Genomic DNA, 22,797 nt, shown 5'->3' with positions numbered 1-22,797 from the left:
CAAATGATGATTAATCTAAAGCAATATACTTAAAAAGATTACTGGAAGACCCAACAATTTAATTATAGGTTACAGTCACAAACAACCGTGAGAAGTACTATTATATAAGATTGAACACGGACATTAAGATGTTTTCAATGTATCCAAGACCTCGAAATAGGATATATTTAAAATATTACTTTCCGAAAAAACAAAAATTGTGACGCTCAAGTGTGAATAATTAAGGATTTAACTAGCTTTATCATGAGTCCGTTGAGAGGAAGTGGGTTCAGTAAGGTACCCAACTATTCCCCTACTCACTAGGGAGAAATGTACCCGGGAAAGAAGAAAATAGCAAAGTAAACGCAAAACTGGCCCTCTACCATAGCTTCTATAGCTATAGTCATGTCTGGTAAAACCATTACTAATTACGAACTAATTATGAACATTCACCAAATGGCATAAAATATGGTTTATTAGAAACTGGGACAGCAAGTACAAAACGGCTTATTATGTTTGTCACAATTTGTAATCGCAAAGCTTGCCCTAACTTCCTAATAACCGACATATAATCACACTCACTCTAGATATAACAGTCCCCAGAACCTTTAAGTGTTACACAACTTCTTACATCACCATCAAAAAGCTTAACAACTACTCCGGGCAGTACCTATTACTTTTTATATCTGTTCGAGATGAGGAACTCAAAGAAAAAATGATTAAATGAACCGTCCACGATGGCAACTAAGACTTGATGCTAATAACACAACTAATACTAAACTACTTCCACAGCTCAATGGTTTCACAAACAGGCGCACACAGTTCCCTGTAAAGTCAACAGCAATGTACTAATAAGCTAAGGTGGCTTCCAAGTACACGGAAGCTCCCCTTTGAGTGAATCACACAGGAACGCAGGAGACCCCAAGTCCTCGAATATGCGCCAGGAATGAAGTGCTCATTTTGTACTTCCTCTGGAAAGAGAGAAGACCACGTGTGAAGCGCAGAGAATTAACCGAGGCGGTGAAGCACTGCAAAGGAGACCTGCGCCGCCTCTGCACTTCCCTCCCCGCGTCCCTCCACTATTGGTCCTCCCCTCACAACTGGAGGCCCTACAGGTTATTTATTCCCAGGAGGGCACGGAGGAAATTGAGGGAGGCCGGAAGCGTGAGATCCAAAACCTAAGAACCGAGAAAAGCGGAGCAGAGACTTTATCGCGGGTAAGCGATTCCCGCCTATCCCAGGCGCTGACCCGCGGCCTCAGCGCAACTAGGTGAGACACAGCAGCGCGTTTTCACCGTTTCAGACCTCAGTCCTTGATTTCACTCCAATGTCAAGCACCAGCAGAAATACACAGGGAAGCCACCCCACCCCAGGAGCCGCGAGTCTCGAGCCAAATCCGGGCTGGGACTAAGGGGAGATACCAGGCCTCTCAATCTGCGCAAAACCGTGCGTCCGCACCCCGGCCTACCATCGCGACCAGAACGCGGACCCCCACCCAGCCTATTCCAGCTGGCCAGAAGCGTCTGCACGCCCCAGACAATAGTGAGAGACTCACTGACTTACGAAGCCCTCCAAGAAATTACCTTTGAACTGGCCTTCTGAGACCCGCCTGGCGTTTTGTCCGCCATCTTGAGCTTTGCCCCTCCTTCGGCGGTGGCGGCTGCAGCAGCTCGAGCGAGTCGAGAGCCGAGAGAGTGGATCACAGCGGAGCCCGCCAGGGCGCCTGCAAGGCTGAATAGTCAACTGCCGAGATCGGGAAAGCGAGCACGAGCGCACGTTACTTCCGGTGTGGCGATTTTCCCCGGCCCCGCCCATTACACTGGTTTATCTGGTTGGTCTCGGTTGCGGGGCGTGTTTATTGGACCCGGAAATTTAGAGCATCTGCTTGTCTTGGCTTTCTGGGCCAGCTGTTACTTAACTCTTTTGCAAGCGCCAACTCCCGGTAGGTGCGAGCCAGCTCTGCTTCCTGGCGAGGGGGGAACGTCTACTTGAAGAAGAAATGCACTGATCACCTGGGCAGGATTTTACCTCAACTGAGAAAATAAGTGTGGAGCGAACTCGGGGTACCTACCCAGCGTTCCGTGGATAAAGACGTTGTTCGCACCACCTCGGGAGTTCACACCCTGGTGGGAAACTTGCAGTCTGCTCAAGGTACTGGAATATAGAATTGTGCCCAGAAAGCGGAGAGAGAGGAGCATCTGACCCAACCTGAGACTCCGGCAATGAAGGTATCCGATAGACTCCGTTTAGGGCGTCTATAGGATGAGTGGGTACATGCAGAGAGAGAATGAATGAGAGGAAATCATAAATACACACTTCTAAATCCTGCATACATGGAAATTATTTAAGAATTACGCTTTTCTATTGAGTGTTTTCATGTTTAATCACAGAAGTGGAAGGGAACACCATACAGAGAGAGTAATTGAAATAAAAGCCTGGTGGCGTTAATCAGTAGTCCTCTGTGTGGTCACGGTTTTGTTAGCACAGGTGTAGGGAGGGATGTGCCTGGAGAGATGGATGGGGAGCAAGTTCACAGAGGGCCCTGAGGCAATCAGTGTGCTTAGTAGTTAGAATTCTGAGGATATAGAGAGGCCTGCAACAGGGTTTTCAGTAGGACTGTTACATGGTCAGATTTTAAGGTTTAAAAAGTGGCACTGAAGACAGAGGGAAGGGAGGAAGAAGACAAGTTCACGACCTTCTCTCCCTAATTTATGCAAAGCATTTTTGAGAACTTTTTGTGTATAAAAGCCTGGCCAAAGTGTTGAATTTACAGAGACAAGTAAAAATACGTTGTCTTTCTATGATTAAAACTTAGGATTGGGCAAGAGAAAGGAACAGCAAACTAACACTATGCAGAATTAAACTGATGCTGCAAGTGAGGATAGTTAGCTATGGGATCTCTGAATGAAGTAAATAATTCTGAGGGTAGGAATGGGGTAAAGAGAGGGGAGATTTCACAGAGAAGGCAGCATTTGAACTAACTCTAAAGAAGTAAAATTTTGTCTGTTTGGATAGTGTTGGGGCCCCGGGACAGAGAAAGAGAGGCAGACCCTTGAGAAATGTTAACTGTCATGTGTACCAAGCACTAAGGAATCAGCAGGCTAGGGCTCCTGTGTGAGGGGATGGGGGTAGAACAACAGACAATGAACAAATAGCAAAAAAAAATTATTTCTAAGCAAGAAATAATTAAAAAGTGACAAGTGCTGTCACTTGTCACATTGAAATTAAAATGGAACAATGTTTTGCAACCTCTAATCCAATTGAGTATATTGTCCTTTTTTAAATTTTTATTTATCTATTTTGGAAGAGAGGAAGAGGGAGAGACATCAATTTTTGTTATTCCACTTATTTAAGCATTCATTGGTTGATTCTTATATTTGCCCTGACCAGGCATTGAACTGCAATGTAGGTATATGGGGATGATGCTCCAACCAACTGAGCTACCTGGCCAGAGGCTGAATTTATTTTCAATCTCAGATGTTATTACACTTTTTGTATTCTGTGCTGCTTCCTCCACCAATTTTTTTGCTCTTATTAAAGATGGTACTTCCTCCAGGACCTTGTAGACTTCCCTCTGCCATCAAGCCTCAGTTAGAGGCTGCTTCTGATCCATAGGACCCTATATTTCTCACGCAAGATGCTCATCACACCAGATCTTAATTATGTGTTTATGGTCTAGGATTAGAAAGTGAAATCATCAGCTGGGAGGAAGGGAGAGGTGGGATTGGCTGTGCCCATTCATGTTCTGGCAATGCTGCAGGCTGATTCTGTCTCTTACAAAGTGAATATATGCACACTTTTTATTCAACTTCCTAAAGTCCTACTTCCCATACAAATAATTTTTACTAAATATTTACCCTGAAAGTTAAAAATAAAGTCCATGCAGACTTCTTCCCTCTCTTTTTTTATACAATAAAGCCCCAAAGGAAATCAGACTAATGTTACCTGACAAGAAGTAATCGATAGGCCTTTATTAAGGCCTAATTAAATATACTTTTAAAAACTCACAGTGACAGCAATGAGCAGAGTTCTCCTGAATACATATAAGTCGTGAAATCTTGGCCCTATTACTCAAACTATGAACTAAGGAGGATGAAGGAGCATGAATGTACACATGGAATTTTATAGAATCAGAAATTTTAATTAGACTCACAATTACTGTTGCCAAGGGACTACACATAAATAGTAAGGAAATCATACAATTTACTGCAGTTCATACTACATTTTCCCAATCACACAGTCCACGGATGGGCTAGGGACAGGTTGAAGGTAATAAAAATTGCTCTTTTAGCTATGATCCTGGTGAGAAGATTACCTTTACTATGCAGCAATCGTAAAAATAAGATCATGAGCCCTGGCATGTGTTTTATTTGGTTAGAGCATTGCCTTGTGCATGAAACAGTGGCAGGTTCCATTCCTGGACAGGGACTTGCCTAGGTTGAGGGTTTGATCCCCAGTCCACGTGCCTACAGGAGGCAACTGATCTGTTTCTCACATCAATGTGTTGTGTGTGTGTGTGTGTGTGTGTGTGTCCGTGTCCCTCCTTCCTGTCTCTTAAAAAAAAATCAATAGACGGGGTGAGGGAAAGATATTGAAACCAAGGACGTCCAGATGGAGCACTGTGGAAATGGGTGTTCCTAAGTGAGTATGTAGTATGTGTGTGTGAGTGACAAAGACCAAAGGAGGACTCAAGTATGCCAAGTCGGGACAACTAGCAGAAGGCAACAACTAGGGAGTTCTTACTTACTATGGCCTGGCAGTCACAAGGTGAGATGGGCTCAGACCACCCACAGATCAGACCTCACTTGGCCGGTGCCCTGCTGTCCACCAACAAAGAGCCTAAATGTCCCTGTGAAGACTGAAACTGTTGAGGCAAGACCAGGTAATTAAAAGGCAGGGTGGAGAATGAACTTATGAAGAGAAAATGAACAAGACAATTTCGCTTATCAATTTTATTTGGTTGTCAATAACAGAAGCCCAAATGTAGTGGTCTTAAAACAATAAGGCTCGGTTTTCACATTCTTATCACGCTAGATCTTTTTATCAAACAATATGGCATACTTTTCTTCTTTTGCAGATTTTATTTCCTTCACTTTGATTTTGTATATTTCTTATTACCTTTTATCATTTCTGTTGTTAGAATAAGTTTATTACTTACATGTCCTAAGTAATTGTTTATACATTGATTTCTATACATCAGTGTTGTACACAGCCATTGTGCTGAATTCTTTTGTTATTTGTAGTTTTTTAGTTTTTTCTCTTGGGCTCTCAGGTCATATCATTTGCACATAACTACAAGTAAGTGTACTTCCTCTTGTCCCAATTTTTCCATCTTTTGGTTCTTTTTTTTCTTGTGTGATGACATTAGCCAGTACCTCCAGCACAGCAGCAAGCGTGTGCAGATGCTATCCTTGTCTTGTTCCTGACTTTAATGAGAATGCTTTTAGTGTTCTCATGAGGCTGAGGCTGACCTTCCGGCTTTAGGTTGAATTATATATTAATTTTTTACCTACTTTGGAACTGAATATATAGAATTTTAAGTTCTCATAGAAAACTCAAGGAATCCAAGATATGCCAAAGAATGCTGAAGGTTAGACAGCCCTGTTTGAGAAACACATTTATAGGCTTGTGTTAAGAAAAACCAGGACAACTCCATGACTTGGGAGAAGAAGGAACAAATTAGAAATGTCCTGCTCTGTGCACTGGGGAGAATGGACAGAGAGGAGGGCTGATTTGGGGGAGGAAAAGTAAAAATCTATATTAGTGTCCTGCAGGCTACCATGACAAATCACCACCAAGTTAGTGACTTATAACACAATATATCATATATATAGCATGTATATCATCTGTAATGTATGTATATCACATTACAAACTGATGATCTTAGTTCTGGAAGTCAGAAGTCCAGATGTGCCTGCAGGCCTGTTCATTTTCGAGGTTCTAGAGAAGAATCCATTTTCTTGCCTTTTCCAGCTTCCAGAGTTCTCTGGCTGGTGGTCCCCTCCTTCATCTTCAGAGCCAGCAACATAGAATTTTCTCCTCTCTGACCTCTGCTTCCAATCTTGTGTCCACTCTCTAACTCTACTGCCTCCCTCTGCGAAAGGACCCTTTGATTACTTTGGGCTCACCATGGCAATCCAGGATACTCGTACCATGGCAAGAGCCTTAACTTGATCACATCCACAAAGTTTCTTTGCCATGTAAATTAACATATTCAAAAGGTTTTGTGGACATCTTTGGAGGGCTATTATTTGCAGACCACAGGATCTAAAATGAACTTTCTACTTCTGTGTCTTTTTCCCTGGCTGACAGGCACAGCTTTGATCCCGCCAGAAAACTTACATGGGAATGGTCCTAATAAATACAGTCATCTCAAATCAACTGAGTTCTGATATTGTTCCTGGGGAGTCCAGTGGGTAGATGGTGTGGTTCCAGTGAGGGCGGGATGAAATGGGTCTCTGTTGTCAGGTGACTTACAGGGTGTAAAGGAGACAGATGTGTCACAATCAGAGTATAATCAGTGAGGACAAATTTTAGTCCAATTTCTTTACCACCGTGTCTGCAGTCCCTAGAACAGGGTGAGCACCATGCAGGTCCTCATATATGTGTACATGAATAAATTCTACATCAGGTATGTTTAGGGGAGCACAAGAGATTAGTACAGCATAGGGGGAGTCCGGGAGGACCTCCTGGAGGATGCTGTAGAACTTTTGAAGGGGGTGTGTTCTGGTCGCAAGAGTTTGCTGCTGGGGCTCCTCCCAGGAGTCACTAGAAGCTGCTCAGAGAGCAGGATGGAAACCTCAGGACAGTGTTGTCTCATTTTGAGAAAATGCAAATCCTGCTCACTTTAAACAGATTTGAAAATCCCTTCTGTACAAAGTTTGAAATAATATGAATCTCTCAACCCCAATTAAAACTTTTTTTCAAGAATTGTGTAATTTTGGGAGTGTTCTTCTAGTTGCTAGATGAGATACATACAGCCGAATTCATGAATCATTTATAAAGGCAATTAGATCTTCAAATTAAAAAAAGAAAAAGAATTGTGTAATTTCTATGTAGGCAGGCTCAAGGGACTGCAAAGGTCATTTATTATTTTGCCACATGGCGGCGCTGCTGCCACTGGTAAACAAAACACACCCCCCATCCTTTAGTGGTGGCCAGTGAACACACATGCAACTTCTGTGAATGATCTTGGTGCTCTTGTGACATTTATTGTTACAATTAAAAATCTAATATCCTGTCATTGTCACCCAAGCTTTCATTCACCAATTGTGCTAGTGCCAGTACTGGAAAATGTATTAAAAAATAATTTAGAAGGGGAAATCAAATGCGAAAAAATGCGGTATACTGTGTTGTTCATAGGAGAGAACAGTCCACAAAATATTCGAGATAATACTTCTGCACTTGGTCTTGCTCTGCCTCTCCAGGGGGGCAGGGCTGAATCCCAGCACACACTAGCATGTCTGTCATATAGCAGGCACCAGTAAACATTTGTGAAATAAACAATAAGCAAACATGGAGGTGGCAACCTTGTAGCTAGCTCCCACCTATATAAATACTTTCTGTTTCACTGGACACAGAAACTAACAAAAAGTTCCTGAAACTGAATTCCACAATCACAGCTGTGAATTTCTGAATAGTCCAGCTCAGGTTAGCTGTCTATGTCCAGTCTAATCAACTCTGCCCAGGGAAATGGCTCCAGAAGGTTGTTACCATGAATGAAGGAAGACTTTGGGGAGGGGGAGGTGTGAGCCCAAACTAACTATATAGTGTATGAGTAATGAGTCTTGGCCACATATACACTTATTTTTCAAATGTTTAAGGTTACTGCTATGACAATATAATTTGTTTTATTATGATGAAATACAGATAATACAAAATTTGCCGCTTTAACCATTTGTAAGTGTACAGTTTAGTGACATTAAGAATATTCGCATTGTTGGGCAAACTATCACCACCATCCATCTCCAGAACTTTTTTCACCTTCCCAAACTAAACTCTGTACCTATTAAACACTCACTCGCCATTGTGCCCCCTTCCTTGCCACAGTCCCAGGAAACCACGATTCTAACTTTCTGTCTCTATAAATATGACTACTCTATGCATCTCACAAAAGTGAAATCATACAGTGTCGGTCCTTTTGTGACTGGCGTATTTCACTTAGCATAATGTCCTCAATGTTCATCCGTGACATAGACATGTGAGGATTTCCTTTCTTTTTAAGGTTAAATGATATTCCATTGTACGTCTGTGCCACAGTTTGTTTATCCACTCATGCAAGGAACAGTTGGGTTGCGTCCAGTTCTTGGATATTGTGAATTGTGCTGCTATGAATATTATCAAAGCATTTTTTAATTCACGGCAGCTTTTTGTCATTGTGCAAACTCTCACCCAGTGGTCCTGAAAGTGCACCTCCTGTCTCCTGTGGAGATCAGCAGAAAAACTGGCACTGCGATGTCTTTATGTTTGTCATCTTTAAATCTTCAAATAGGAGTTATGTTCGAGGGAGAGAAATCAGTGTGGTGGTGCATGTGGAAATCAAGTCCTGGGAAGAAGGAATGCTGCAAAATTAAGTCAGCAGCCTAGAGAAGAGCAGACTTGAGGGCAACTGTGGAAGCCATTTATGCCTTCTTCCCTCCCTGCTACCTTCAGTCTATCTTAAAGAAATCAGTATTTCTCTGTGAAAATACGCAGAAGCTGACTGATTGTAGAAAGGATCCCAGAGTTTGGAGGGGAGTTGAAGGAGAGCTATACTTGGGCTCTAAGACTTCTTTTACCCTACTTTTTATTTTATTTTAGTTTAGGTTATGTTTTATTATATTTTGTTATATTTTATTTAGGTGGGGTACCAAATTACCTTGTTTGAAGAAATGGTATAAATGAAAGACATAAGTGGATGACTTGGTACGAGTTACAGAAAAGGCACATACAGGAAATTCCGAAAAGCATGTTCTGCTTTGGTGACCAGGGAAGTCACCCCCATGGTTACGGGGAAGCCAACCTGAGGCTGAGCTCTCCTCACCGTGTCCCAGGGCATGGTTGTCACAGAGATGCCCTGCCATGCCAGTTTCCTGCACACACTGGCTACGCAGTCACAGCCAGTCCTCTGATGCCTTTCACCTGCTCATTCAGGTAGTGAGTCCTAGTGAGGTCACACAAATGGGGGTCATTTTTGTCAGTGGCCACTTTGTACAAGTCCAGTAGTGACTGATTCACACTTTTTCCCAAGTGTAACACATGCTTCATTGCATTCAGCCCATGCTCCTGGTCATCACCATCTGGTTTCTTGATATCCTGAATGAAGACTCTGCTACCTCATTGGTTCTGCAGCTTCTTCAGTTTCTCAGCGTGTTCCCCCTTTCGTCATGAGATTGGTGAGGAAAGTATTTGACTGAGTTCTTCAAAGCCATGTCACAGAGTAGTATGACTGGACAGGTAGACACAGGCAGTGTGAGCTCCGGTTGATCTGGCGGCTGATGGTGCCCTCTGAGTCCTAGTGGCAGTTCTGGCACACCTGTGAGGGACTGGAGCGGTGGTGGGGCCTTGGGGTCCCTGGGCACTGTGAGGAGGGGGCGGAGGGCAGCACCGGGGCGCGGGCTGGGTTGAACACCGGTTCCGTGCAAGCCCTGCAAAGCAAGGAACCATGCAAATCTCAGCAAAGACTGTCTCTGTCTGTTCCATTCTTTAAGTATGGGCAGAAATGACAAAAATGACCCAAGCTGTAGTTTATACAGTAAATAACTACTCAGGGTAAACTTAGTTTGCTATTTGTTGGTGTCACATCCTCCAGATGCAATCCTGTAAGTTGTGTGCAGTTCGAGAGCTGCACAAGCTTCTGCGGGGCCGATACTCTCTGAGATCGTAGTGACCGGAGCCAGGGAAGGTCACCAGCATACCCCATGGGGCCTAAACACAGAATTGTATATGATGCTAGCAAAATACCCTGGTTAATCCAAATCAAGTTAGCAAACAGAAGAGTCTTGTTCCATTTTTAGTTGCTAAAAATTAATGACTTAATTTGTGCCATTTATTAGACTTTGGTTTTTAGTTTTTGTCCAGTTTCTCCTTTCCCTTTTTATTAAAACTTGTGGGGGGAAATACCTCAAGAAGCTGTGGCGAAGTAGACAAATCTTATACTTTGGGGTTGGAAAATAAACTGGTACAATCTCCCAGGATGGCAACTCAGCCAGTTATTAAAATGTCAAGTGCACCTGCCCTTTGACTCAGAGGTTCTGCTTGTAGGTTCACCTTCTAGATGGCCTTCTCACACTAGTGATGGATATATACGGCAAGTCACTGCAGCAAAAGATTAAAAATGCCCTAACCATCCATCCATCCATCGACAAGGGACTATTTAATAATGTATATGGCACATCCAAAGAATGCTCAGCGTATGAGTGGGGCTGCAGTGCTTTCCAGTGCTGGGAGACTGAGAGATCTTGATTTACTTAGAAATGGCTCCAAGGTACATGGCTGCATGACAAAAGCAAGGTAGGAACCTTTGTGCGTCCCCAACAAAGGTACCTATAGATAGAAATACATCACAGACATGTGTTAGGCAGCTTCCAAGATGACCTCCGGTGATCTCTCAGCCCTAGTAACCATGCCCTATATGTAATCCCCCTGCCCTTGAGTGTGGGTCCAATCTACTGACATGCTTCTAATGAAAAGAATGCAGCAACAGTAAAATGTTCTGTCTGAGATTTGGTTATTAAAAAACCTTGCCTTCTTGTCTTCCTTGACTTTTCTAGCTCTCCTCACCTGTTCGTTCTAATTAAGTTGGTCGCCATGCTCTGCAGGGCCCAGTGGACAGGCCCCTGTGGCAAGAAACTGAAGGAGGCCTCAGGCCAAAAGCCAGTTAAAGAAATGAGGCCATTAGCCCAACAGCCTGTGAGAAACTAAATCCTACCAACACCCCTTCAGTGAACTTGAAAGCAGATCCTCCTAAGTGGAGTTGTGAGGTGACCGCAGCTCCAGTGACAGCTGACAGCAGCCTTTGAAAGACCCTGAGCCACAGGGCTCAGGTAAGCCACCAGACTGCTCTCCACAGAAAGAGTGAGATAATAAATGTTTGTTATTTCAAGCCACTAAGTTTTGGGGCAATTTGTTACACAGCAGTAGATAACTAATACAAGATGTATGTTTGTTTATGCAATATACAGAGCTTGGCAGAAGTAAGGCCTGCTTGAGTGTGGTTGGTAGGGTACATGAATGTCTTGCACAAGATGGACAGCAATTGGAACATCTAAAATGTCATATGGTATGTTTGAGTGTGATATTGTTACGTTACAGAATTACATGCTTATGATTTTGTAATAAAAAGAAGGGACATTATTTGTGCTAGACCCTGTATGTCTTTAAGAACTAGCCACCATGCTTGCCACTAGGGAAGGAAACCTAAAATTCTGGGAATCAGATGTGGGAGGGAACTTACTTTTTACTATAAACCCTTTGGTCTATTTGAATATAATGTTTATTCAACAAATGACATTTTTAATATCACCAAAGGAGTTCATCACCAAGCCATTATTATATGAAATGTTAAAGGGAATTATATAAGAAAAAGAAGAAGATCAAAATGATGAACATTAAAATGGCAATAAATTCACAACTATGAATAAATGAATCCAAAAACCAAACTAAGCAAATAAGCAGAACAGGAACAGAATCATAGATACAGAGATCATTTGGAGGGTTATCAGTTGGGAGGGGAAAGGGAGAGAATGGGGGGAAATGTGCAGGGATTAAGAAGTACAAATTGGTAGGTACAACATAGGGGATGTTAAGAACAGTATAGTCGGTGGAGTACCCAAAGAACATATATGCATGACCCATGGACATGAACTAAGGGGGTGGGGGATTGCTGGAGGGAATGGGAGTACTGGGTAGGAGGGGTAAAGGGAGAAAAATTAGGATGACTAATAACATATTCAATAAAATATATATTTTTAAAAGTTCAGAGGTGAGACTGTTTCAGGATTGTCACTTTACCAGTTCAGTCTCACCAGAACCTGGTTCTTTCCCTCTCTGCTCTGCCATCTTTGGTAGGTCAGCCCACTTGTCAGTCACACAATGGCTGCCATAGCTCCCAACATCACACAAGAGGAACAGATGTCCCTTTCTTCTTGAAAGCTTGTATATCTTTTTTGTTTAAGACTGAGGAAAAAAAAAACTTCCTAGAAGCCACCCTGGTAGATTTCCCTTCAGTCTCATTGGCCAGCAATGGGTTCCTGCCCAGGTGTAAACCAACTGATGGCAGGAGAGGAAGATGACAGTGATTGGCTTATATGGAGCACCTGGTTGACTAGGGGGTTGTTATCTACATAGTAACCCTGCAAAGTCAGGGTTCTCCTAAAAAGAAAGAGGGTGGGTAATAACAGTCACCTATATTGTGAGGACCTAGGCTTACTGGCTTTTTTTTAGCTCAAACCATTGAGCTAAATTGAATATTAATTAGAAAACACTACATCACTCCCAGCATCTGGAAATCTATGTTTTTTTTTTAAATTATCACATATGTGACCTAAATCTAACTCAGAACATGGATTTTTAAAACTTCACACATTGGTAGCACTAATCTTGTCACTTGGGAAAGATATGAGGGGTCTGAGTGAGAAAATAGGGCAGTTACACCTAGAACCACGCCAGTGTGTGCTAAGAGACACAGATGATGAATTCTTTTCTCCTTTCCCAATTGGTCAGGACTCTTCAGTGAGCTTATAGGACCAGACCAGGAGCTGATGAACTAGGCGTGTTAGAAAGAAAACAGGGCTCTCTGGCCAGGTGGACTTACTCAAACCCCAGCTGTACTGTATGTACAACAGCACACGAACCTCAGGCAATGAAATGAAATTTTCTAGGCCTGTTTCCTTATGTGTAAAATAGAGATAATAATTCTGAACTTGCAGGTTTCTGAGCAGATTATGTGAGAATATAGAATAAAAGCATATGGTGGAATGCCTAGAATCAAGAAAATATCAAACCTCATGTTATAGTAAAAACAAGCAAACAAAAAACAGTGTTGTAATAGCACATGAACTGACAAATTAGCCAATGGAATAGAAGATTTCTAACGTGCCATTTGCACACGAGAACTCGATACACAACAGAGGTGTCCCCACAGACCAATGGGAGAAAGGATGAACTGTGCAACAGACGGTGCTAGGGACACTGACTCACTCTGAAGGAAAAGAACACCCAGACCCTATCCCACACCACGCACCAAAGCAGGGTCATGGGACCAGGATGTCATGGTTGAAAAGGCCCTTTTGAGAATGTACTTTTCCAACTAGCAGAATGAATGAAAGAGGAATGAAAAGTGTAATTTTCTAAGAACTCTAAACAAGACAAAAGACATTGTAGTAAAGTGTCTCCGTGACCCTCGGAGTTGGGAAGCGTTTCTTAAAACTTCCCAAACACAAACCGTGAGGCAAAATGTTGATGCATTTGATTACATAAAACAAATTGAGTTTTATTCAACAAGGCCATCATGGACAAAAGTCAGTTTACAGAATAGTAGAAGATATTTGTAGTATCTAAAAATGGAAAGGTATGAATATCTAGAATATGGAAAGATTAAAAATCATCAAGAAAAAGACAGCAACTTGATGAAGAGAAAGCCCAAAGTCCACCAAGCATATGGAGAGATACTCAATCTCATTTATAATCCTAAAGAAATCCAAATTAAACAATACCATTTATGCCTATATACCCACCTATAAGATGGGTAAAAATTAGAAAGCTCAATAATGCCAACTGCTGGTGGGAATGTGAGATACAGCACGCCCTGCCTATGGCTGATGGGGAGTCACCACACCTACTGCTGTATAACAAACCCCAAAACTTAGTGGCTCAATACAACGATCATTTAATTTAGCTCACAATTTTGTGTTTTCAAAATATGCCAGGTAGCCCAGTCTTTTGATCTCCTGACTCAACCCACTCTGAGCCAAAATTCAAGTCCTGTTGGAAAAAACTGCCCTCAGAGGATAACCTACCCGCTCTACAGAGGCTTCCAGACCTCATGCGAGAGCCCCTGGTCTACTATGACCAGGCCCAAGGACACCTTACAAACGAAGGACCTTCACCATCATACCTCGAAACAGTTTTTGAAAATTTTCTGTGAATTCAGATCATTTACTAAACGCATGCATCCTTTGATGCATCATTTTGATGCATCCTTTTTTCTTCCAAGGGCAAATTACAATAAAATCAGAGTTTTGTTTTATACTTCCAATTCAATTAAGTTACCCACATAACTCAGTCCTGACTTTGGAGACTCACATTTGATCTTTGTATTTGGCTTCAGAAAAGTGGGTAGTAAAGCAAATTAAATACATTTTTTTATCATTTTCTTCCTTAGGTATTGCTTCTGATTTAATAAATGTACCCACTCTTATGGGCTGAATGTTTGTTTCCCCCCAAAATTCCTACTTTAAAATCCTAACCTTCAATGCCTAGAATTAGGAGGTGGGGCCTTTGGGAGGTAGATAGGTCGTGAGGGCCAAGCCCTCCTGAATGTGGTTAGTGCCTCTACAAACAACACCCAGAAAACTCTCTCACCCCTTCCTGCCTGCCTGCAAGGACAGCACGAAGGCAGCCATCTGCGAACCAGACACCAAATCCTCTAGACTTGATCTTGGACTTCCAACCTCCAGAACTGTGAGAAATACACATTTGTTGTTTAAGCCACCCAGTCCATGGTGTTTTTGTTATAACAGCTCTAATGGATTAAGGTGTCTACTATGTTTATTGCAGAGCTTTCACTCAGATTTTAAAAAACACAGAAGTGCCTGATTTTTTAGTTTTCTTTAACAGATAGAAGGTACATTGCATTGGGTATCTGGGTTTTTTTTTCGGTTCTGTATCATTTAAATGTATATTTCAAGAAAAATGTCAAAGAATAGGAGAACTTTGACTTGTCAGTGTGTTTTTTTAAACTTTCATTAACTTGATAAATGGTTTAAGTATGATAAAAGGGACAAAATAGAGGGAAAAATCAAAATCCTTAAAACCTAAAAATTAGCCCTGGCCAGTATAGTTCAGTCAGTTGGAGCATTCTCCTGTAAGCGAAAGTTTGTGGGTTCAATTCCTGGTCAAGGCACATACCTAGCTCTTGGGTTCTGTCCCCAGGCCAGGTGCATGTGATATGGGAGGCAACGAAACAGTGAGTGCTTCTCTCTCACATTGATGTTTCTCTCTCTCCCTTCCTCGCTCTCTAAAAAGCAATGAAAAAAAAAATGTCCTTGGATGAAGATTTTTAAAAAAGCCCCCAAAATTAGTAAATCCAGATACTGTACTTGACAATCAAATAAATAAATACAAACATATTTCTCTTTAGTAACTGAGTGGAAATACTGTAACTCTCAACTCCAGGAAGCAAAAAGAGAGAGTTGCAGAACCATGGAAGACATATACTGTGAAGTGTTGGCAAAAGAAGCTCTATTAGAATTGTGATAAGAAGAAATGCCCTATATAAAAGTCATTATATGCTTTATTTAGTTTTATTGGATTAACAATGTATATACTTTATAAGTTGTTAAAGGTACAAAATAGTGTACAGTGAAAGGTAAAGTCTCCTTTCTCCCACAACACACACTTCTTCTTTGGAGGCTACCACTGTTACTAATTTCTTATATACCCTTCAAAAAACCTATACTTGTATAACTATGTAAGTGAGTAAATACATTGAGTTTTCCTCCCCCAGAAATGGCAGTGTGCTACATACACTGTCTCACTTGGTTTCTTTTTTAAACAACTTAATGATATATCTTGGAGACCCTTCTCTGTACATCTAGATCTGCCTTATTTTAGTGGCTGCCTGCTGTGAAGTTACGTGATTATTTTATAATTCTATTGAAATTATACACATCATTTATTTCATCACTATTAATGGACATTTAAGTTATTTTCAGTCTTCATCTTTTATGAACATTATTGTGATGAATACCTTTTACATATGTCATTTTATACAATGTATAACTGTAGGCAAAATACCAGGATTAAGTCAAAGAATATACACAATGAATGTTCTGCTAGACACTATCAGTTTGTCTTCCATAAAGGTTGTACTAACTAAATTCCACTACCCCTTTTTCCCAAAACTTGCCCACCCAGGTTTTTTATCTTGTTTTATCTTGGCCAATCAGCTAGGTGAAAAATGGTATCTCCTTGTACTTTGTTTTGTGTTTCTCTTATTATAAGTGAGGTGAGCATTTTTTATATTTTTAAGAGAAGGGCTGGTGTTACTCAGGGTGAACTCCAGTGTAAAAGGGGGTAGAATGCTGAGGTATTACCAGCCAAAACAAGACCAGAGGGGAGTCCATTGTCATGGGGAGAGGAGAACCTGGGAAAGTCCTGAACTGTCTCCACAAACAACGGCCGTCTGCATCAACCCACACCACTGTTTCCTGTGTCGGGCCCCATACCCTCCACAGGTCGAACTGAAAACCACCACACATCACCTGGGACCAAAACGGACCAAGGTGAGGCTGTCATTTTCAAAATGCCTCCTTAATTCTCAGCCCTGCTCCAACTGGATCCCCCCTCGACTTTTTCCCCTGTGCTTTTTAGATCAACTCTGTCCAACGGAAATATAACATGAGCTACATATGTAATTTGAAATTGTCTAAGACCTACATTTGAAAAGTAAAGTCAATTTTAATCATATTTTAATATATAATATATCCAAAATATCATCTCAACATGTAATCCTATAAAATTAAAATATTTTTCATTCTTTTTGGACTGAGCCTTTATAATCCAGTGTCTATTTATACTCTTAGCACATCTCAAGCTGCATTTCAATGGCCCAATGGTGGTGTAGGCTAGACCTGTCTTGCCCAGTAGAACTTTCTGTAATGTTAGATCCATGTTCCCGTAAATACCCTCTGCCCTCCTATACGTTCAGTCTTTCCCTGGAGCACTTTTTCCCTCTTCCACCAGGAAGAGGAAGTCTAGGCCCACTCCCAAGGTCACTGCACCACCTGCGGGCATTTCTAGTGGAGGCCACTTGATTTTTCTGTGTACCAAAACTTCTTTGTGTGGAAGTCTGTCTGTAGGATGAATTTCCAAAAGGAAAACTGCACAGTGAAACAATATTTACATTGCTAATTTTGATAGATACTGTTAAATTGTCTTTTTCAGGTGCTATACCAATTCATACTCCCATCTGTGCATATGTCTGTGTTTTTAACTGCTACATAATATTCTGAAGTACAAAGGATATACACCATAGTGCATAGGCCCCTTCTAACACAAGATATTAGACTGTTTTCAGCTGTATTACAAACAATGCTGCAATAAACATCTTTATATGTGCTCCCCTTATGCATATATTTCTCTAGGATAATCAAAGAAAACCAAGAGAGGAAAGGAAGCAGCTGTAACCCAGAGGTTCCAAGGTGGAACAGAGCTCAGAATAATGAGAAATGGGGAGAGAGCTGGTGTGTCTGGAACACAGGGAGAGGCTGGAGACCACAGGACACTCGGCAGCTCCCTAACAGGGCCATGGCCATTGGTAAGGACTTGGATTTGATTCTAAGATCAAGGTTATCTGATCTGCATTTTAAAAGATCACTGTGTGCTGCATGGGAAATGGCTTTGAAGGAAAGAGTGGGAGCAGGAAACTGTCAGAAAGGGGTACCAGAAGCCTGGCTGAAGGGAAAGGAAAAATCCTCAACAGGCTGCACCAAATGGAGTGTAAATGGAACAGGAAGTGCCCTGCTCCTAGCAGAGGAAGCTGTGGAGCACAGTGAGGGACACATGGATGCACAAGGCGGACACAGCCTCTGCTGTCAAGGAGTTTACACTCTAGCAAGGAATAAAGAGATTCAGCAAATAATTTCTACTGGTGTAGGCAACAGTCCTGGGAAAAGAGAACAGAGCACAGACCTTGACATCAGGCCGTTTACATTCAAAACTCTGCTCTTCTATTTAGTAGCTGGGTTACATTGGTCCTATCTCTCTCTGTCTCTCTCTGTCCCTGTCTTTCTCTGTCTCCATCTCCCTCTCTCTCTCTCTCTCTCTCTCTCTCTGTGTGTGTTCATAAGAAGATTAAATGAGATCAATTTTGAAAAGCACTTAACACTGGTAAAAAGGAGATACTGAATTATATTTGGTGAATGAATGGGGGGAAATTTTCCCTTTCTTTGCCATCTGTCTTCTTGCACCTCTGCCAGGCTTTCCAGGCAATCGTTTTGGTTCTAAATTCCTGCCACCTGCTTCAACGACAGAATGTGGTTGGTTACCGTTGATTCAACCCAGCCCACTAACCCTTTGCATATGGTTTTGCCAGAATCATCAGTTGCCAAGTAATGCAAATTAATTGCTTATGCTCCCTTGGGTTTATTCTTTTCCCAACATTATCCTTTATAAAAATAAATATTTTCCCCTTTCTCACCCTTTTAATCATAGGGAATTTAAAATATACTAGAAACAGTACATTTACTTGATTAATGGATACCAAATTATTATGGTTTATTGCTTTAGACCACAGCTTCATGGGAACTTTAATAAATGTGATTGCTTTTGCTTGAATATTAGTTAATCCTGTGGTTTAGCACACTGAGAATGTGACATGCTGTTCCACTGACTAGCAGAAAAATCAAAGGACATAATTTTACAAAAGTATGTATGCTGAGAAGACTAAGTTTTAAAATCTCCTGTGCTCTCAGCACATAACACAAAGGTGTTCTTAAATGTAATTTCTTTTTCCAGTAAGTTCTCTCTATAGATTTTTAAAATTTAAAATGGAAATCTGAAGACTAGCGCTCTTAAATTCTGAAACAATGTGAGTTATCCCTAGCTATTGTTATTTTAAAAAACTTTCTTTGGCGTAGAGGCCTTAAGTAAGATGATTTGTTTTGGCAGTTGTGGGATTTTGCATTCTTTGTGAGTAACTAATTCAAAACTGAAAAAGTAGTATGATGATAATAGATATAGTAGCTTGTTGGTTCAGGTCATAGACCCAGTTGGAAAGTAAAATAATATTATTTACAAAATCACCAGAGCTTTCCTCTCAAGGACAACAGATTGCCAAGGTGTCAAATCAAATGTTAACTCTCATGTGTATCCTTCCATATCTTCCTCTGCCCTTATACGAATTTGTATCTATATATAAATGCATGCATAAGCAGGGCAGTTTTTTCCCTATTTCTGGTTTAATAACATGAAATTAAAGGCTTCTGGTTTAAGAGACTGAACCAAACATACACAATGGCCACCCCATTATTATATAGACATTTTTTTAAGAGGAGGGGGTGGATAAAATTAAAACAACAAAGAAAATAGGTGAGGAAGTCACCAATGGAACACACATTTCTGGCAAATACAAAAAACAGCAGAGAAAGCCAAAACCCAGAATATGCCAGGGACAAAGATACAGACATGATGAGCAAGAACCCTGGTGTGGACATTTAATGAAAATATCACCTATATTTATGTATGCATGTATGTATGTATGTATGTATGTATGTGTTCATTTGCATTTTAAAACTTATGAATTCTTTATTTCTGGAATTTTTCATTCAATACTTTTGGACTGTGGGTAACTGAAACCATGGAAAGCAAAACCGCAGATCAAGGGGGACTACTTTTTTTGGAGTATCTATCCAATTCCAGTCAACTTTAGAACAATTGGTTGACACAGAAAATTAGATTAACGTTAATGCTAAAAAGAAGGTAAAAAACATTCACATATGACAAATCTCTTTTAACGAAATGAGAAGAACATGTCATACTTCGTGACTATTTGAAACATCTAGAACAGTGAGGTCCCGTCTTTCCTCTAGAAGTATGTGCAGGCTTCTTCCCTTGATCGGGCAATAGTTTTGATAATCTTCCTGAAGGGCATTTACTTTGACTTCTTGGGCTAGCTGAGCTTCCTCCACAGATCTAATCACATCTTTCACTAAATCACTCTTTAGCAAGACGGGATTCTGATGAAAAAGTTCTGTATCTGGTACTGTGTTAAGGTTTTGATACTCATTATGTCAAGGCTTATTGTAGCAAACTGTCCATGTGAGGCCCGGCCTATACTGATGTTCCTGCTCTTACATGGCCAAGCCATAGAACGTAACAAGTTCCCCTCCTATGGTGGTAGAGGTGATTTTGTTTTGAAATCGTTGAAGGGATCCTGGTTCCCCCAGAGAGCCATCTGGGCCACAGGAGATCACTGCCCTGGAAGAAAACACATTGGAGTGTTCAATAAATGTTGGCTATTACGTCATGGCTCAGGAACTTGCTTTTGTTACTCCAGGTCAGTACAGGCATGTGTCATTTATTTCTTTGTAGAAATGCACTCTATTCCATAACTTGGTCACCCATTACCTTGTTTAAGAAATCTTCAGATTATTTTCAGGTTTCGTTTTTTGTTTTGTTTTGTTTTTGAGGGAGTGGCCTACAAAAAAATGATGCAACAAATTCCCTTATATGCCTATCCTTTAATTATTGGCACTTGTATTTCTACAGGCTAGATTTTTAAAAGTGGGATTGCTGGATCAAAATATGTGCAAGTTTTATTTTAACTGATTCGCCAACTTTCCAAGATTTAACTTTTCAAGAACTGTAGCAGACACACTTTGGTCAACAATGCTGATGATGCCTGTTCTCCAGCCAGAGCTGGATGTTACCAGGATCATAAATCGATAAACTTACAAATTGATGTCAGTCTGATGGATTAAAAAAATAGCTCACTACTACTGCAATTTGTGTTTTCCTGGTCTAGTATAGTTGAGCATCTTTTTATACATTTATCAGCTAAATGAAATTCATTTGTGAACTAATTTTTCATATCCTGAGCCCGTTTTCTTTTTTTATTCTTTTATCAGATTGTAGAGGAGTTCTATGCATTTTAAAGATATTTTCTTGTCTGCCCTATATTGACTTCAAGACCACTGTTTTCTAGGCAGAAGTTTCTAATTTTTATGTTGTTGAAGTCATCAGATTTTTCTTTTATTGCTGCTGGGTTTTCCGTCTTGCTATAGGTTAAATTTCCCCCAAACTGAGACTATACAAATACTCTCCTATATTTCCTTGTTATTTTTATTGTTTTATGCTTTAAGTTTAGCTCTTTAATCCATCTGGGATTTGTTTTATATAATATGAAGAAATAATAATAATAAGAGTAACAATAAGAACAAGCATTTACCAAGCAATTCTATGTGGATTAGTACTTCTAATTCGAAATACTTTATAGACTTCAGACTAAAGATAAGACAATTGAGAATTAGAGAATTTAAGGAACCACCAAGTTTACACCACTGGGGCACATAACTAGGATCTGAACCCAAACAAACTCACTCAGGAACTTATCCTTCCAAATATCCAGATGAACAGTTAATTATGCCAACCCCATTTAATACACATCCTTTCCCACATAGTTAAAATATAAATTCATGATACAAGTCCTCATATATAATTGGTATATCTCTGAATTCTGTTGTAATTGTCTTTTGTTGCAACTATATTATTTTGATTTTAGGAGTTTTATAGTTAAGTTTTGTTCTCTCTGCTAAGGAAAGCACTTCCTTACTACTCTTCCAAATTTATCCAATAAACTCTTAAATATTTTTATCCCATACAAATGTTTAAATCATGTAATTTCTAACAAAACGTATCTTCATGTCTTCATTTCTATTACATTAAATGTACCTTTTAGTTTGTTAAGAATTGACATTTAATCCTTCTACCCATATATATGGTATAATGCTCCATTTGTTTAGGTACTTTAATAAAATGTTAGTTTAAAAAAACATAATTCTTGTACCTTTATCATTGATTTTATTCTGTTATTTTATAATTTTTGTCACTATTATGAATGGTATTTTTTCCATATCTAACAGATAATTGTTAATATAGAAGTGTTACAGAACGCACCAGGGCCAAGGGGGGGTACGATATACTATTACTGAAAGGACCCCCCACTAGGTTCGCATTGTCTGCCGCCAGAGGAAAGACATCTCTCAATGCCAGAGATTTGTGAAAAGGAAAGGAAATGTTTATTTAAAACTACACAGACTTAAAGTAGTGACCTCATGTCTTCATTAAAATATCAAAGTCCTTTAGGATACCCATAGACACACACACACAGTGCTTCCTTCTCCCTCTGCCTCAAACTGGGGTAGAGGGGGTCTCCACTCTGCCAAAGCCATGTGGTTCTCCTTGGCAAAGCTGCGAGGGGGTCTTCACTCTGGCTAAAGCTGAGTGGTTCTCCCCCCAATGGCTGCTGCCCCATCTGGGTTTAAATCCCCGCGCCAATCTTCCTTTGCAGCCCCATTTCCAACTCCTCCCACAATCGGCTACACTTGCCAGCACACTCATATCCTTCCAGCTTTACTGGGCTGCCATAGTGAGTCTGGGCAGGTGTGGCCCCATGATATGGAGCCAATCTCACATGGGTGCTGTAACCAGGGGGAACTGTAACCAGGGGGAGCTGTAACCAGGGGGAGTTGCCTCCCAGTTACTCTTGGGTGGAAGTCATTTCCCTCCCCCTGGCTCGAAGCATGGTCACAGCTATTTAACCTATCTATGAAACCAGTTAAAGGTTATAGATAGATACGTTAAATGGCCATGCCAGAGGTTAGCTGCAAAGCTGTTGTTATACAAAACAGCTCTCAATGGCCCTGCTCCATGTGTCCCTTCCCCCAACTCACACCTGTGGGGGAAGGGGTGAGGACATCCTAATATTTTCTGGATACCTTGAGTCCTGAACCCCATTCCAAATCCCTATTTGGGGCCCCCCTCTTGGCTGCACCCTGTTACAGAAGAAAGCTAATGATTTGGGTATATACATCTGGTATTTATCAATTGAGCTAAAAT

At 40.8% G+C, this 22,797-nt stretch overlaps 1 protein-coding gene and 1 long non-coding RNA gene across 7 annotated transcripts in view; one reads left to right on the top strand and one right to left on the bottom strand.

The window, feature by feature from the left end:
• The window catches only part of LOC114490857 (U2 snRNP associated SURP domain containing), a 45,814-nt gene extending 44,137 nt beyond the window's left edge, over nucleotides 1-1,677 (bottom strand). The window contains exon 1 of one of the 4 annotated variants that reach the window (XM_036017876.1): nucleotides 1,563-1,677. In XM_036017876.1, coding sequence (XP_035873769.1) covers nucleotides 1,563-1,607 — 45 coding nt within the window. In that variant the 5' untranslated portion in view covers nucleotides 1,608-1,677. The remainder of the gene's footprint in view (nucleotides 1-1,562) is intronic. The other 3 variants (XM_028504935.2, XM_028504936.2, XM_036017877.1) reach the window with 3 other exon arrangements.
• Nucleotides 1,678-1,721: 44 nt separating this feature from the next.
• LOC118498846 lies at nucleotides 1,722-17,970 on the top strand. 3 transcript variants are annotated; one of them, XR_004901328.1, is made up of 5 exons: nucleotides 1,722-2,207; nucleotides 5,953-10,470; nucleotides 10,759-11,003; nucleotides 13,887-14,640; nucleotides 17,325-17,970. It is a non-coding gene; the product is annotated as an uncharacterized LOC118498846 (long non-coding RNA). The 3 variants fall into 3 exon arrangements; XR_004901327.1 differs by lacking the exon at nucleotides 17,325-17,970 and having other exon boundaries at nucleotides 13,887-15,490; XR_004901329.1 differs by lacking the exons at nucleotides 10,759-11,003; nucleotides 17,325-17,970 and having other exon boundaries at nucleotides 13,887-15,490.
• Nucleotides 17,971-22,797: the final 4,827 nt, after the last annotated feature.

Source organism: Phyllostomus discolor, chromosome 2 (assembly GCF_004126475.2).
Source record: "Phyllostomus discolor isolate MPI-MPIP mPhyDis1 chromosome 2, mPhyDis1.pri.v3, whole genome shotgun sequence".
In the NCBI taxonomy this organism is placed as follows: domain Eukaryota; kingdom Metazoa; phylum Chordata; class Mammalia; order Chiroptera; family Phyllostomidae; genus Phyllostomus; species Phyllostomus discolor.
This window is presented reverse-complemented; position numbering and strand designations above follow the sequence as displayed.